This window comes from Phragmites australis, chromosome 17, assembly GCF_958298935.1.
Source record: "Phragmites australis chromosome 17, lpPhrAust1.1, whole genome shotgun sequence".
Lineage (NCBI taxonomy): Eukaryota > Viridiplantae > Streptophyta > Magnoliopsida > Poales > Poaceae > Phragmites > Phragmites australis.
In genome coordinates, this window is record NC_084937.1 from 22,413,221 (window position 1) to 22,431,173 (window position 17,953).

The window sequence follows — 17,953 nt, forward strand, 5'->3', positions numbered from 1 at the left end:
TGATCATATTCAATTTAATAGATTATTAGAGAATACAATAATTAAAAGATAGAGCTAACCAAATAACAAAGTATAGCATAACATAACCACTACATTCACTTATCTTTATTGAGCGACGAGAAAAATCTCTAAGCGTATTGAAAGTGCCTAGAGGGGGGGTGAATAGGCTTTTCTGAAATTTAAAACTAAAAACAGCGGATTAAACTGCCGGATATTCCGGTGAAGTCCGGATACTCCGGTATGGTCCGGAGTATCCGGTCTAGTCCGGAGTATCCGGCCTGACAGGAAATTTCAGAATAAATTTGAACTAAAGGCTACAGCTAGATTCTAAGAAGTGCACTAGGTCAAGTAGATATTACTAAGCTAGAATAACAGTTAAAACTAGCAAGATTGATACTATAGCAAATTAAATGATAAATTACCAAATGCACACGATCAAGTAAGTTTAACAAGTAAGAACACGAGAATATATCCCGGAGTTCGGCCACCTCACAAAGAAGTGCCTACGTCTCCGTTGAGGAGCTCACAAAGAGCCGGGTCTTCTCCAACCCTATCCTCTTCTAGCGACTACAAAGATCAAGCTAGAAATTCTTACTCAATATGAAGATGCTTACAAACTTCCCGAGGCACACCACAAGTTTTGGGTGCTCTTCGGGCGACTCCTTTCCTTCTAGAAACCCAAAGCTTCAAAGGAGATGATCGCAGTAAATGCTCGATGAAGAAATCAATGCTCAAGTGGCTTGAACCCTCTCCAAACACACACTCTCAAATTTGTGCAAGTTTTGCTCTAGAGATGATTGGAGGGGCTTTGAATGCTCTTTAAGTGCTCAAGAGTTCTCAAGGAAACCAGCCACAGCAAGCTCTAAATGCTATGAAGAGAGGGGGCATTTATAGCCCTCTCTCACAGACTAGCCGTTACTGTTTTTTGTCAGAGCTTACCGGAGTATCCGGTGTACACCGGAGTCTCCGGTCCTAAATCCAAAAACGGTGTCAGAACGGTCACGAACGTGTCAGAACTAGCCGTTACAGTTCTGTTTCATTACCGGAGTCTCCGGTGAACACCGGAGTCTCCGGTCCTGACAGATTTTCCAAAACAGACTAAGTCCGGAGACTAGCCGGATCCTCCGGCATCTCCAGGTACCGGAGTATCCGGTGAACACCGGAGACTCCGGTCTTTACTATTTTTTATCAAAAAGATTAAAAGCTAACCGAGAGCCTCTGCCGGAGTCTACCTCGGAGACTCCGACTGGACACAAAACATTTTACCGGAGTATCCGGTGAACACCGGAGACTCCGGTCTTTTTCGTGAAAAGATTAACCCGTAACCGAGACTCTCTGCCGGAGGCTAGCTCGGAGACTCCGGCGGAACGCTGAGTACCGGAGTATCCGGTGAACACCGGAGACTCCGGACTCAGAAGATTTTCAGAAAGAGTTTCGTGTCCGTGAGTGAATGTGTCTCTCAATTGGGTGATTCTAAAGGATCTCTTGAGCATTGAGACACTAATCAAGCAAATGGATTCATCCATCTAAGAAAAAATCTATCCTAGACTCAATTTCAAAAGTAAAAAGAATTTAAGCCCTATCTTATATCCTTCGTTGATTCTTCAATTGTTTCGACGGGCGTCAAATGTCATTTACCTTCACGACTAATGCTCATACCTGTTCAATACTCACAAAGCATGTTAGTTCTTTAATCGTTTTGTCATCAATAAGCCAAAACCCACTTAGGGGGCCTAGATGCACTTTCAGTCCCCAAGCCACACCATCTGCTCAGGCAAGCACCCTCAGTACCACAACAACACATACCAACACACTGAACATGATACTACACTCCAAACATCCGCATACGAGAAATCGCAAAACAACGGCACCTGCTTATCTTTTTCGCATCTTTTAATCCACTAGGGCTATGATAGCAAATAAATACATTTCTAGAAACTACATAAAATGATCTACCACTTTCGTTATTAGGCCGCATTTTACTTCTTCCATCTTCACAGGTTAAACTGCATTGAACGACCGATCACTTAGATTCGACGAACATTAGAACAACAGAATTCAACGAACCATATCTTGCAAACCACAAAAGCTAAAATAGCAAACTTTTGTGTTCACGGAAATTTACAAAGGTAATCTAAAACTTTATCCATAATGAGAAAAGCCATATCAGCCTGTAAGACCCTCGAATTCAAGCTTGCATCACTACTGTTCAGAATATTGACATGCTACAACAGTCCACTTCCACAAGCGATTACTCACAAACCACATGGCCAAAAAAAATCTAAAATGTTCACAGGAGCTAGGATTCGGCGCTAGCTACAACTTCCTAGTTGTTCGGTTCTGCAAGAAAAATCATTTTGGTCACCAAAACCACCAAGACAGTTGTGGCACGCATAACACACTATCAATCTCACATCCTTCGACGATTTTTCTTCAACCCCAACACGACAAACATCTAAAGAGTGATTAGGGATTCCTCTTGCAGTGGAGATCACAAATCGGTGGAGAATAAAATCCCCACAAAAACTTCCTCCTCTTTTTCCTTCTTTCTTCTCCTTCATTCTTCTTCTTCCTCGTGTTCCTTCTTCCTTCTCCTTCAGCCTTCTTCTTCCTCTTCTTTCCTTTTTCTTTTCTCTTTCTTTCCTTTTACTCTTCTCCTATATTTCTTCTTTCTTTCCTTTCCTTTCTCTTTCTTCCTAACTTCCCGGCCCCTTCTCCTCCCTACCCCTCTGCTCCCATCGATCCTCCCTGGCTTTGGCTTCCACTGGCCGATGACGCATGGCGGTCGATCGATCGGCCTGCAACGCACCACAGCCTAGCGCGGTAACGGAGGCCAGATGCAATGTGGCACGACGGTGGTGACAACTGGAGCGCACAGGGGCGCAACAACGGCGACAGCTTGGGTGGGCAGCTGGTCGGTGGCAGTAGCTGGAGGCGATGGCAGGTGGTGGCCGCTACAGTTTGGGTGGGGGTGACAGGCTGTTGGAGCACTCAGGCCGAACGGGTGGGATTGAGTTGGGAGCTGATCCCGCCTGAGCCTTACCCCTTTTTATTTCTTTTCCTCTCATCCAACAATCTAAATTTATTAGGCTCGCTAGGGCTTCATTGAGCATCCAAACGGGGCTTAGATAGCAAAATAGAATCATCTCGATGAGAACCATGCATCCACAGTCTCCGATCATCCATCCGACCCTCGGTTTAAAAGGTCAAATTTTCTACTCTTCATGGGTCCTACGGTTAACAATTAAATTTCACATTTTCGGTATTACACTAATACATGGTTAAAAGTGAAATTTACTCTTTTTTTGGCAAACAGGGAGCAATGTAAGTTAACACCATGAATCAGTCTTGTTAGGCTTTGTGAGCAGGGAACTTATGTTTTTTTCCTATTTTTGGCAAAGTCCCAGCGAACTTCTGTTATGTTCATATCTTACGTATTGTTAATCTAAATGTCGTAGTTTATGGACATAGTATACAACCAATAGGCCAAGCGGCGTCAAAACATCTGTTTGCAAAAAAAAAAAATTCCAGAACATAGATATTGTCGGTGTATCGGGAACCAAGGGTCCCTGAGTCCCGAGACCGGGCCGGCCGTCCGCCACGTGTCACCATCCCGCGAGGTCCCCCTGCAGGATGAGGAAAATCTAAGTTCCGGGAGAAGGTGCTCGGGGCCACAGCCTCTGGTTCCCGAGCACCCCAGTTCCCCGATGACCCGCAGAGTCCAAGTACCAGGAAGAAAGTGCTCAGAGGGGTTTCCCACTCGCCCCCGAGTACCATAGTCCCCCGATGGGCCGAACAGCCAAGTGCTCGGGAGAGAGTGCTCGGGGCTGCACGTGGCAGCCCCCGAGGACTCGGTTCCCCGAAGGGTCTAAAGGAGTGCTCGGGAGAGAGTGCTCGGGGCTGCACGTGGTAGCCCCCGAAGACTCGATTCCCCTAAGGATCTGCCTAAGTGCTCAGAAGAGAGTGTTCGGGGCTGCACGTGGCAGCCCCCGAGGACTCGGTTCCCCGAAGGTCCTACAGAAGTGCTCGGGAGAGAGTGCTCGGGGCTGCACGTGGCAGCCCCCGAGGACTCGGTTCCCCGAAGGGTCCTACAGGAGTGCTCGGGAGAGAGTGCTCGGGGCTGCACGTGGCAGCCCCCGAGCACTCGGTTCCCCGAAGGTTCGCGCAAGATCGCCCGACGCCCTGATGACCCGAAGGGTCCCGTCGGCGGGGTGTCAGCCAGTCAAAGGTCCAATACCGCATTTAATGGGCACGCGCGGCCTGACATCATGACATTCTCAGCTTCCCATGCCATGGTGTTAGTCCCTGCCATGCTTTGGCAGGGGGGCGTGGGTCCATTAATTGCACGGGTCCCGTCCCGTATCATCCGGGGTACCTCAAGATAACGTTGCCAGGATCAAAGCGTTCCGCCTGCCACCCTGCCCTGACAGAAGAACAAGACAGGGTGGGCGCGCCGGGTGCCTCTGTGGCCGCCCGGTGGGCCCTCTCAACGGCGCCGGAGGACGTCCACAATGGCGGGTGGTCGAATGCGCGCCGCATTTTTCCACCGCCCCTGTCACTTCGCCCAGACGGAATGATGACGTCTTTCTCCGTGGTGCCTTGGCACTCGCACCCCCTCTTTCCCATTCGGGATAAGTCGAGGTCGGTGTGTGTATAAAAGGAAAGGATGGAGAACACATGAAGGCAACTAAGCCAAGAAACAACTAAGCCAGACAAGACGAGATCAAGAGAAGAGACCACAAGAGACGAAGAACATCACAATCAAGCTCGAGCAGAGCTAGAGCACGGGAGCCTCAAGCTCTCTGTAGACAATACACCCTTGTAACCAGACATATCCTTGAAGAATTCCCTTCAAGGAAAGATATTGCACTCACACAGGAGTAGGGTATTACGCCCCCGTGCGGTCCGAACCTGTCTAAACCCCGGTGCATTTATCTCTTTTTTGCACTAGGTCGATCATCCCCCACCACCGGCCGTTGCATTTATTTCCGTTTCTATTTATTTCTCCGACGAGCTCGTTCAGGATCATCCCCCCAGCCGAATCTTTAAAAAGGGGTCTCTTGGGATCCCTGCGACAGGAGTTCATCCTCCGACAGATATATTATCTGATTTACAAATCAAGAGCGTTGGAATTCGAATTACATACTTTCAGGGCATCAAGTTAGACCAGATTCTATTTTCATGTTCCTGATCTCTCTTAAAGACTAAAAAGAGTGATGTTAGAGTATCTCACTATCTCTAACAGCCTCGTCAAAGCATACACCATTCATATAAAACTCTAAAAACAACCGATTTTCATCTCCAATAGACTCACCAAAGAGCACGTTATTCTACCGGCCTCGCCATCCCGCTCCTCCCGCACGCCAAATATGACGGGCCTCTCCCTCACGCCATCGTCCAACGGTCGGTTGCCCCCATGCCACGACCATCCGGACTCCGCGGCTCTGTCGAATCATCCCTGGCTCATTGCTGGCATGACTGTCCGCGTGAATCGAGTGCTGCCCCGTCATGGATTTGCTTTTGTGCGCTGGACAAGGCGGTCGCTGCAGATGGAGACGCTCCTCCTGTGAGCGGCTGAGATGGGCTTCACCGACTCGTTGTCCCCAACCTCCCCCTCCGGTGCCACCTCATCCTCCTCCTCCTCCTGCCTCAATCGCTCGCTCATTGTTGCTGAGTTCCCCGACGCTAGCGTGTAAAACCCCACCAGATGTCATTGCCGTTCTTCATCTCCCAATGCTCCACTCAACGTGTTTCCCTTGGTTCCACTGCAGGAGGGGTTGGCGGCAGCACGCGACCTCCAGCGTGGCGAGCTGATGATGTGTGCGCCCCGTACCGTGCTACTCATGAGCGACCACGTCACTACCAGCAACCACAGTATTGGTGCCTGCATTAGCACCCACCGGCCCCGCCTCTCCTTCATCCAGGTGACATCGCTTCTTCGGTCAACATGTTTGGTGAACCATGCTCGTGTCAAGCTGCCCTCGATATTTCAAAAAATTGGGGATAAGTGAGGATTAGGATTTTATAGCACATTGCTATAGCATATTAGTGTTGGTATCACCATAAAAATGGGGAAAATTTAATACAGGTTGTGTTTTTGCTAGGCGGTTTGTGTCTTCGAATGCAGTTGATATGCTCAAACCTATAGCATTTGTCTTATGCAGTGAAACTAAATGCAAGCCAAAATATTCTAGTTTTATCACAAGCAAATTGCACAGTTGTCTTTACTGGCATAAGATAACAATGTTTCTACTTTTGCTTTTAAGTGCCAATATTGATCATTCTTGTTTTTCTTATTACGTCCTCTTGAGCATTCCTTTTAATGCTTCCTGACCTTATCTTTGTGATTCAGCAGATATTGATCTTATGCTTATTGGCTGAAGTGGGGAAAGGGAAGGGTTCTATCTGATACCCTTATTTGTCTCAGTTTCCCAGCTACTACACTATCTTGGCTACCTTCAATGATTTTGAAGTTAAAGCTCTCCAAGTATAGGTCGGTAGATCTATCAACAAATTGTCCATTTTCCATTATTTTTTGCTATATACTACAGAAGCATCCAGTGAATTTGTTATTTATCAGATTGATGATGCTATTTGGGTGGCACAAAAGGCTCTTCGTGCCATAATACTAGACTGGGAAGAAGCTACACCAAAATGTGAAATCTGTGCTGACTTAACATTTGATATAGGTTGTTTAGCCCTAATTCTTTTTGTAGATTGTACAGTTTGGTGTTTTTGAAGTTTTATTTTTTCTACATGAAGATATCTTCATGCACATTACATATATCCATGGGATGATCCTGGTTGCATATGCCATGTTGGTGATTTGTTCAATTATGCTGCCCCTGATGATACTTCATGGAGGAAGAAGACGCGGCTGAAGTTACTAATTGCCAGCATAATAATAAGATGTCGGATTCATCTGAGAGATTAACAGATGGTGGATATGAAGATGCTAACGGATACTATTTTTATACCAGAAAAAATATAGAAAGAGAGAGCAGGTTTAGTCTGACTTTTATCACTATCACATTATCTTGTCATTCTCTTTTGTTTTTCCTTTTCTGTTTTTTATACACTAGTGTCATTTTGTACAGGTTCTTCTTGGCTATGGGACATACACAAACTTGAAACTTCTTGAGCACTATGGTTTTATTTTGCATGAGAACCCTAATGAGAAAACTTTCATCCATATAGATTTGGAAACTTTCATCCTAAGATTGTGGACAACTGCCGCAAATTGCAGAAATACCATTAGTTATCAGATTTACTCTAGATCATAGGTTTCTACTGAAAATGAGCTGGAGATTATGAAATGGTTAGTTCTTATGGCTGTGTGAACTATTTAATGTATGAGCTATTTGTTGTGCGAACTATAAGTTATGTTAAAAGAACATGATACATCAATTTAGAAAGAATTGCATACATCATCATACATAATTTGAAAATATTATATCCCTCCATAATTAAAACACTACTTGACAGGTTCTGACTATATTATTGCAAATGCTTACACTTTAAGAACTACGGCGTTACATGCAGTTGCCATAGGTGTTCGATTAGATCATCTTGAAGTTGAAAGTGAGCTTGTCGGATCCTGATACCATGATTGCTCTTAATAAACTTCATAAACTAAGACAACTCAAAAGTCTGCTCATCTTCAATTATCACCCTTTCTCTCTCATGATGGTAATGGAAGTCTTCCAGCTCATGATCATAATCAAAGTCTTCTCGCTCATTTTCAATTATCATGTTATTCATGATGACGCAAGCCGTCATGATTTGTCCGAGTGTCTCTAGATTTCAAAACCTTGTTGGTCCACGAGCAATAGCAAAACGAGTCTGTAGAACACCAAATGCTCGTTCGACATCTTTCCTAGCATTTTCTTGAGCTAGTGAGAAAAGTTTTTTCTTATTCCCTTGTGGAGATGGTATTGTGTTCATGAATGTTGCCCATGGTGGATATATGACATCTGCCAAGAAAAAGCTCATTGTATAGTTGTGACCATTGATGGTGTAATTCACTTCTGGAGCTTGTCCTTCGGCTAGCTTTGCAAATAGAGGGGAACGGTGAAAAACATTAATATCATTGTGAGACCTCGGCAAACCAAAGAAAGCATGTCAAATCCAAAGATCTTGTGAAGCAACAACTTCTAGAATAATTGTGGGCTCATGCACATGGTCGGTATACATTCATTGTCATGTTGCAGGACAATTTTTCCATTTCTAATGCATGCAATCTATGCTCCCTACCATACCGCGAAAACCTCTTACCTCTCCCATTTCAAGTAACCTAGTAGTATCAATATTGTTTGGAGATCTCAGGTACTCATCTTCAAAGACTTCCACAATCGCTTATACAAACCTTTTTAAGACTCTCTATAGCAATACTTTCTCCAATCTGAATAAACTCATCCGTAGCATCCGCTGGTACTCTATAAGCTAACATGCGAACTGCAGCGATAATCTTCTGCAAAGGAGATAACCCAAGAACCCTAACACTATTTTTTTCTACACAAAATAACTATTATGCTCTACTATAGGTTGCACTATATGAAGAAACAGGGAACGAGCCATTCTAAATTTACGTAGAAATAATAATAAAATGAGATGGGAGGATAAAAATTAAGGGCGAACAAAAACATATTTACTAATTATAAACCTGCATCGAAAGATAGCCGAGTTATATGTGGGGTCCTCTGAAAAGTAGTCTTGGTATAGTCTCGCATATCCAGCTTCTCTACCGCCATGAATTACTTGATGTCCTGGCATAGAAACGCCATGACGTCGAGCATTCAAGCGTTGATCTTCATCATGTACTTGGAATGTTGTCGCAATAATAGGCACATCATCGTCGGATGAGGTTGACGATGAATCAATGAGAATTTGCTTGACGATGTTGCGACGCCTCATTGTGATATTGAAGAGGAGATAAAGATATATGGGAGAAGACACACAGAGAGCTATGAGAGGAGACACAACTCAAGAATGACAAATGGAAATAAAGCCATTGAAAATATAACCATTGAAAAATAGTCATTAAAAATATAGCCGTGAAAAAATAACCGTTAATAAATATCTGTTAGAAATATAGTTATTATAAAAGTATGATCGTTATAAATATATTGTTAGTTATAGAATATTATTGAAAAAAAAATATGAAGGATAAAATATAAATATACAGTTAAAGTGGTGTAGTAATATGAAGGTAGAATCTTTCATGAAGAAATGAAAGCATGTGTTTGGTGTGATCACAAAGTCAGGCACCAACGGCGGGCCAGGCACTGAGCAGTATAGAAACGTCCGACGCTAACCGCAGACCTGCAGTCTCGGCTCATAGTCTAGTACTACTAGCCTTTAGCGCGGGAAGGAAATCGTGCCCGGCGCTTCGGCGTCACCGCGAAGTTTACCTGTTGCTCCGGCCAGATCCACTGATTTTATTGGCCCAAACCGACGCGAGACCGATGCAGATTTCGACCGCTGGACGTATGCCGCGGCGCGGCCGGATAGACAGAGACGCATGCCGAATCGCCCGTTGCCGCCGAGCACAGGAGCGCGCTAAAGTGGCACGACATTCCTGCCGAGGCGTGCAGGGGTGGCAGCGGCGAGTGGGGGCGCGCGGATGTACGAGCTTGCCGCTCGCATTCACGCCTTCGCGCGTGCTTTTTTGCTCCCCAGGCCCGTGCTCTGCGCCCGGCCAAATTCGTGCGCGACGTGTGCGCTGTTTGCCGGTCCCGTTTCAGATCTTGCACAGGATGACAGGAGTATAGCACAGGACTGCAAGCGAAATACTACTGGTTGCAAATATAGGTCGTTTTAGTCTACTCAACTATTCTTTAAATATAAGTTATTCTCAAATTTTTATGTATTTTTTCTCTTTTTTTTCGTCTTGCTCTTGTTTAATAAATACTACCACTCAAACAAATGAATGAGTTATCTTTTTCAATACAGAATAAATAAAGGACAATAAGATCATTTGATCTACTTTCTTAATCGGTGTGCACAAATCTAAAACGACTGATATTTATAATCGGAGGGAGTAAAAGTTTGGACCTTCGACTGCAGGAAACAACACAAAATCCTCCAAACTTTTACTCGACTCGTTACTCTCTGAACGGGCTAGCGACTAGTCAACAAAGACCGCATCACCAGAGCCGGAAACCCCAGTGTTTTCATGTTCAGAAAACTTGCTTCTGAAATCAGGAGCTGTCTGGCTGAAACTAGCTGTTTTACTAAAGTTATAGTGGAGAACTATTCCGAAGTTCAGACTACTGGTAATCAGTTCAGAACAGAGCGATACATCATACATGCAAGATTCAGACACTCTAGCCCTCAAACTGAAGATGGAGAGCGGACTTACAGCAACACCACGGAAAAAATATCACAACATATTACATGCATATATGTTCATTGAATTAAACGGACCAAATGCCTACACATACAAATCCTCAAGCATGGAGGAGCCAGCGTAAACATATAAATAGGAGAAAACAATGAAATATATGGAAGGAGCTTGCACTACACAACGTTCCGCAACATGTCGAGAGGAAGGCAGCCATCCGTTGCAACATAACGCGGTCACAGACCTAAACAGCGAAACTGCTGTGAGCTTATAGCTCCAGCAGCAAACAATCTTGCGAACGAACGGCTGTATGTATGTATGCTAATGGCCAAGTAGAATCGACCGCCAGCTAAGTAATTCCTAACTTCTTACTAGTAGAACTGAGTAAACGATAGTAAATTATTATTTTCTTAAGCTGAAGCTACGAGTAGTCGAGTATTCGAGTATCATCGATGAATGTCTGCAGATTGCCATCTTTATTTCCAGCCCAGCTCGATCATATCTCCTGCTTAATTTTCACTTCCTGGCCTAATCCGAGCCAAGATTTCTCACCAGTCGCCTGCTTGGACGCCTCAACAGAGCTGTTAACTTGGTATGGAGCCTTTGCGATCATCCTAGAATTGAAGAGCATAAAAATATCATAATGCTATTTAAATTTGATGCCACAGCCAGTTCTAAAAGCAACTGTTTTCCTTGGAAATTATAAAAACAACTCAGTTACCTGCCCTTTCTCTTCTCAAGAAACCTGTGGAGCGAGTTCCTCCTCGCTACAGGCAGGTCTGTTACGCAGAAAAAAAAATGTTTTGTCACTGACAATGCCATATAGATTATTTCAGATGGAAGCTTCGATAGAGTTTGGAGCTAATTTTTTGCTCTGCATTTTCCAGATATAGTATACGTTGTATAACAAAAGTTCATGAATGGTTGGATAAGTTGCCAAGTAGCTTTGTCATTGTAGAACTGCAAAAGAACGAAGGATTACCAGAAAGACTGCTCTGTGAAGGCCTAGGCAGGTTCTGTGGCGCTGCACTGCCGCCGGCCTTGTCCACGCCGTCGCCAGTGTTCAACATTTGCAGCAGGTCTTTGACCTTGGTGGACGGGAAGTTGTCAAAGACGACCATTTTCCCACCGTAGAAGATGGTCAGTTGTTGCGCCTCCTCTCCAGCTGCCTTCCTAAAAGAATCAAATGTTGATACCAAAATCATTACTAAATTTCCTTTGACAAAAACAGACCGAATCTATTTGTGAACATTAGTAATAAGAAGCTCCTTCTTTCTCGTTGAGAGAACCGAGCAGGGTCACCTTCTCTCTCAGTTCAAGAAACGGTTTTGCTTTCTTCAGTTTACAAGTGTACGGGCGATTACGGATTTCATTTACCTTGGATTTTCGCCGTTCTGTTGATCGGTCGGGGCCACGAGTACAGGCGGCTCCGTGCTAGCTTCCTCAACAGAAGGGGGCGGCTCGACCGTGGTCTTTGCTTCTTCGTTTGGCTCCTCGGCCGGCGCGTCGAGCGCTGACAGCAAGTTCATGGTGGTCGGCGGCCGGAAAACACCTGCAAAGACAAACAGCCGCGCACGCACGCACGTACGTCCGGTAAGCAAAACGGTGTTACCAATCGCTGTGTTTCGTCATGTGTTTGTCAAGGAATTTTCTTCAACTCGTCTAGTAGTGTTCACGGGAACTAGCTTATGCATGCGTACGAAGCCAACAAAGCATGGCACTTAACTCAGAGGATTGCATGAAAGAAATCAGGAGAACTGAGAACAGTACAGTAGTCTTACCAGCTGCAGCCGGCGGCGCCATGCCGAAGCCAAGGCCGTCCAACCCGCCCTTCTTGTCCTTGAGATACTGGCTGAGGAGGCTGCATGTGACGGCGAAGCTGGACTTCTCCCTCGCCGCCGCCGCCGCCGCCGCCGCACGTCCAGCCATGCCAGTAGCAGCGCCCTGCTCCTCCCCCTCCAACTCAACTCACCAGAGAAATAATAACCAAATTAAGGCGACGACGTCTCTCCCTGACTCCGTCCAACTCCAACTCCAAGCCCGATATCAGCAGCAGCTTCGTCCGCCCTTCCTCTGCTTGTCGTCTCCGAGACTCCGACAAGCTCTCGTGTACTTCTCCTCGCCCCGCGATTGGCCCTTGTCCTTTAATAGCGCGTGCCAAGCAAGCGGCAAGTGGGAGGACCGGAGGAGGCGTGGGACAAGGGCAGCAGGTCGGGGGCGGAGACTCGCATGAAACACGTGAGGGAACGGATGGTTCTCGGGGAATAGGGGAGAGCGACGGGACGGGACCGGAGTACCGGACGGGCGCGCCACGAGAGGTCGTCCATGTCTGACGCCCCGATCGGGCGAAAAGGTCTGCTGACACATGATTTGCGCGCGATCTTAGGCGCGCGCGCGGGATTTTGACCGGGAGACGACGACCTCTCCGGCCGCGCGGTCAATTATATATTTTTTCCACCTTTAGTAGTGACAATTCCACAAGGTAATTGGCATATGAGCACATCTGAGTCATCAATTACTCATTTCGGATGATGACAAAAAGTTAATCAATCCTCCTAGGGCGAGGGCAGTGATAGACTAAATATTTTTAAGTTGGGTGTCTGTGGGTGACACAGGAACCAGGGGTCCTCGAATCCCGAGATCAAAACAGCAGAGTGCCACGTGACGTCCTTCTTCGGGGGTTATCTCTCCGAGATCCGAGAAGATCAAGTTTCGGGAGAGAGTGCTCGGGGCCATACATAGTGGTCATCGAGTGTCCAAGTCCCCCGATGACAAGAAGAGCTAAGTTTCAGGAGAGAGTGCTCGGCGCTGCGAACAGTGAACCCCGAGCACTCTGTTCCCCGAGGACCCGACAGTCAGTTTCGGGAGAGAGTACTCGAGGCCGTGAACAGTGGCCCCCGAGCACTCGGTTCCCCGAGGACCAAGAGAGGTCATATCCGGGAGAGAGTGCTCGGGGCTACGAACAACAGCTCCCGAGCACTCACAGTTCCCCGAGGGCCTGAGAAGTCCTTCGCCGATGGCCCCCACAGAGGCCCAGCGGTGAGGTGTCAACTGGTGAGAGGTCCGATGCTGCATTTAAGAGGGCGCATGGCCTGTCACTTCCAACTGCTCCCCTCACACTTGCTGTTAGTCCTTGCCACGGCCTGGCAGAGAGACGTTGGGACATTTAATGCACGGGTCCCATCGCGCGTCATCCGGCGCGCCTCGGGATAACGTCACAAAGCTCGAGGCGCCCCGCCTGTCGTCCCGCTGTGTCAGGCTTGCTCTGACCGGGCGGGCACGCCGGGCTGCTCGGTGGCTACCTGGTGGGCCCTTCCCGCAGCGCCTGTTGAAAAGCGGCATGATGACAAACAAGACCGGACGAGGGCGCATTTTCAACCCTCCCCGTCACCTCACGTAGCAGCTCATGATAGTTGCTTTCTATTTATGGCACCTTGGAACTCGCGCCATCCTTTCTGGGCACGCTACCGCTCCGACGGGTATAAAAGCAGGGCGGACTCCCCGGAGAAGAAGGGGGCGCATCAGACGAAAAGAGCCTTGACGAACACCGAGTCTCAGAGAACACACAAGACAGAAGACAGATCAACCGAATAACAAGAAGCATGAAACTCTAGACTTAGACAAATATTCTTGTAAGCCAGCTGATACTTAGAGAGATATTCTCAGAGTATTTATAGCATACACACAGGAGTAGAGTGTTACGCTTCGTGCGACCCGAACCTGTCTAAAAATCCCCTGAGCATTTACCCCTTCCTGCATCCGATCATTCCACATCCATCTCCATCTGCATCTCATTTACTCCCATTTATTTCACCTACGAAGCAGGTTCAGAATCATCCCCCGACCGAATCTCAAAGGGGTCCCTCTGGATCCCCGCTCGAGGAGTTCACCCTCCGACAGTGTCCATAAAAAATTTATTCAAAAATTATAAATATTAAATAATAATAAGATCTAAAGTACATATTGTTTATAACAATGGCACCATCACAATTGCCTTATTGGCCCTGTATTATGAGTAGTTATGACATCTGAAAAAATAGCAAAGCTCTGTTAATTTTCTCCTAATCTGTCTCACCTTCTTCTATGGTCAATTGGTCATCAGTAATCACCCCAAGCACATCTTTCTTTATCTTCATATTCTTATCTATTGGAATATGAATATTGTCAAAACCAAAAGCACATCCTAGACATTCCAAAACCACAAACTCTCGAGCCTTTCTTCTCTAGGCATGCAATAAATTTATGTCCAGTTTTCTTGCAACTGTAGCACTAACACATAGGAGGATTTGGACAATGTCTACGACGATGACCACTGTTGCAGGTGTAGCAAAGCATCTCGCACTATAACAGACTAACAGTGAGAATACATATTTGAGGGATGAAAATCAAACCTACAGAAAGTGACTCCGATGGGGATTAGCGCTGTCGCGGCCGTCGTGCTCGCGCCGGCCACGCTCGCCCCGCCCAGCTGCGCTCACTCTACCGCCTTCGTGCCCTGCCGCGCTCGTGCCGTCGCCCTCCATATCGACTTGTGCGTGCTTGCGTTCAACCCAGTGCCATCATCGTTTGGGTGTTGGATTGGCATGGCCGTTTGGGCATCAGTCCTGTTGGGCGTTGGATTGGGCTTGGACCACTAGGACGTAGGTAGACCGTGGGCGTAGCTAGGCCATTGGGTTTTGGATTGGCCGATTGAGCCATCAGGACAGCGGGACAGCTGGGTCGCTGATCTATACTACTTTTTCCTAAAAAAATAGATGTACTGATGTACATATGCACATCCATGATCCAACCTAGGCCTGCCCCTAGGTGAGGGTACGGGAGGTAGAGGACAGGAGGACGTACGGGGCAAGGAGATGTGACACGAGACCTAAACTAAGGGTGTGCGGTGTATCGTGTGGCTGGCCGGCGTACATGCTACGTTGCCAGCCAACGATCATTCGAGAAGTTTAATTCTTCTCTGAATTACGGAGACTCATAGTTTTTTAGTCTCTTTTGGTAGGAATTCAGTTTCTCTTAAAAAAAATTTGGATTCGAATTTTCTTAAAAATATTTGTCTGGTAAATTAAAATTATCTTTAAAACTATTTGACTAGTTGGTTGGAATAGGTTTCTTGAAAAAGAGGATGTGGTGTAATTGACTACTTTGTCCTTATGCTTATATGTTTTTTACATGCATGCTATGTAAATTGGAAATTGTTACCCATTAAGTAATATGCATGCTATGACATTTTTTCGCGCATACTTTTTCTCTTATTTGATCCTCATTCCTTACTTACTCCGATTCATCCATACCTGTCGTGTAAGACTCTTATTCCTGGGATCTCCTGTGTCTCATGTATCAGTCTTTAGATTAAGTAGCTGATACGTACACTATAACAATTATAATATCACAGTAAAACTTCGTATATAAATATTAAGGTTCTAAAAATAAAAGATTACAAACCAAACTGTATATTATAAGTTTGGCCTAACGGTCAACAAAACACAGTGGAAAGCAAAAGCCCAAGCCACAAGCAGCAAGGGTGCGAACGTGATTTTTAAGACTACTCTTCATCCCCGGCTTCACCTCCAGCGAAGTCGGCATCAGCTTCTTCAACTTAATGACAGCAAAAGTGAGTACGGAAGATACTCAGCAAGCCCTATACTACTTCAAGATGTTGATAGATGCACAAAGGGAGTGATTTAAGGATAAGACTTTACGGTTTACTTTTAAGCGTAAAGCAGTTTATGTAGGTATTCAATTGTATCAACTACGATTGACTTCAAAACATTTTAAATAGTTCAAAACAAGGTAACAAACTATATCTAGAGGTTTTTCGGTCCTGGGAGGGGCTACACCTTACTCCGCAGTCCCTATCATCACCTCTGATGTACCTCTAGTATCACACAGCTTCTGACGGATTGAGTCAGGAACCTCATCACACGGACATCTAGTCTACACACTCACTCATCAAGACACACGCACCAGGAGTATATTTAAGTGTGACCATACCTTCGCATGTCAATGATCGTGGACACGACTATTCGAATATGTTTACACTCTTCAGAGGTTGTACACTGTACCCACACGATATGCTCAACCTCCAACCATTGCAAGCGGAGGAGCGAATCATACCGAGATTCTTCAATCACCTTTCCTACTGGACTTTTCTACGAGATTTATCATCAAGCGCCAGAGTTCATATACTGAAGACCAGTCCCCTTTTTTTAAGCCTAGACCGATACTAGAAACCTCCAAACAAAGAGATAGATAGCCACTTAACTGCTCACTGCTCTCAGCCTCTTAGTATGATACCCAACTCAGTCTGGTGAAAGAAAAAGTCAAGTCCTGCCCCTTTAGAACACATTGTTGCATGGGGGTGGCTAAACATGACAGCACAAGACTCGGTCCTTAAGCGACTAGGGCAAATATCTTCTAGCAATGAACACTACAGAGGTGACTCAAGCCCTCGGGAGTATCCTCATCCAGAGTATTACTCCACTTGCCCTCGCCAAAATAGTTTTTACCCAGTTTTACACACCATCCACTATATCCCACATAACATCAAAGATTTTACAACCATCACGGAATTCACAACCATCAAGGATTCATGGTATATGAGTTATCATTAATAATCGTAAATCTTACCTCTGAGGAGAGGTGTTTAAAAAGCGACGTCTCCGAGGAGACGTATTTAATCCTAAGCATGCTAGATATCAGAACGCCATTTGTCATTAATATAGATAACAATAGTTAATCCTAGGGTGATATGTGTTCTGGATGATGATATTTCAGCATAGCAAGTGTTTGATAGGATTAACTATCATAAATAGTTTGTAAAAGCGCAATACATAGCACATTCGATAATAGATCAAGTTTTAGTTGATCATGTAGATTATTTGAAAACATAGGTCCATTATGATCACGGAGATAAAACTTGCCTTCTCTGAGGTTTTATTCAAGATCTTGGTTGTAGTCAGGATCTTTCTCGCTCCTAACGTTTCCCACGCAGCACTTGCAGAATTATGGCAGCTCTGCAATTGCGACTACGATCATTAACGAGCTATGTTAGAAAAGAATCAAATAATACCAAATGGAAATCCAAATGAGTCCTAATGGATATCACACTGTGATGGATAGATATATCTTGAATTTAGATGAATTTTGGTGAAAAAATAGTCAAAATCAGAGCCAGAACGGAGAAAATACGACTCCTAGAAGATTTAATTTAAAATTAAATCAGGAAATTATGAAATCAAACTATTCATAGGTGGGGCCACGGGTGGGACCCACATAAATAGTACTGGTTGGGCTGGGGCCAGGCTTAGGCTACACAGTACTAGGCTACATAGTACTCGCCCACTTAGGTTGGGCTGGCCGGTTTAGCGGCTGTGAAGTTGGACCGGCCCACTGGGGCGCGACCTTTGGGCAGTTGGGCCGACCAGCGGCGTTTGGGTTAAACCACGGCCCAACTTGTCCAGGCCACCCGGGCGAGCGATGGTCCTGCCACGCGCACGGAGCGTGCGGGCGAACAGGGCAGCGATGGGGGAATGATCGGCGACAACGAGTGATTCGGCGGAGCTGCGCCATCGAATTCATCGGGAGCGCGTTGTCGCCGGGGTTCCAAGACGG

The 17,953-nt window shown here is 45.8% G+C and overlaps 1 protein-coding gene and 1 pseudogene across 1 annotated transcript; one reads left to right on the forward strand and one right to left on the reverse strand.

The window, feature by feature from the left end:
* Positions 1 to 5,549: 5,549 nt before the first annotated feature.
* On the forward strand, positions 5,550 to 7,340 carry LOC133896969 (protein SET DOMAIN GROUP 40-like; annotated as a pseudogene).
* Positions 7,341 to 10,371: 3,031 nt separating this feature from the next.
* LOC133897513 (protein TIFY 10c-like) lies at positions 10,372 to 12,454 on the reverse strand. The gene is made up of 5 exons (XM_062338273.1): positions 12,124 to 12,454; positions 11,720 to 11,894; positions 11,325 to 11,515; positions 11,064 to 11,121; positions 10,372 to 10,956 (listed from the first exon to the last, which is right to left on the reverse strand). Exons 1-5 carry the CDS (start codon positions 12,269 to 12,271, stop codon positions 10,839 to 10,841), a joined length of 690 nt encoding a protein of 229 aa, XP_062194257.1. The 5' UTR covers positions 12,272 to 12,454; the 3' UTR covers positions 10,372 to 10,838.
* Between the last annotated feature and the right edge of the window lie 5,499 nt (positions 12,455 to 17,953).

What these genes read in the sequence shown, in the direction of transcription:
- LOC133897513 (XM_062338273.1), bottom strand. Translation starts at nt 12,271, where the DNA reads ATGGCTGGACGTGCGGCGGCGGCGGCGGCGGCGGCGAGGGAGAAGTCC. An exon ending in GGCGCCGCCGGCTGCAGCTG is followed by an intron (nt 11,895 to 12,123) that starts GTAAGACTACTG and finishes TTGTCTTTGCAG; the next exon opens with GTGTTTTCCGGCCGCCGACC. An exon ending in CAGAACGGCGAAAATCCAAG is followed by an intron (nt 11,516 to 11,719) that starts GTAAATGAAATC and finishes TGATTCTTTTAG; the next exon opens with GAAGGCAGCTGGAGAGGAGG.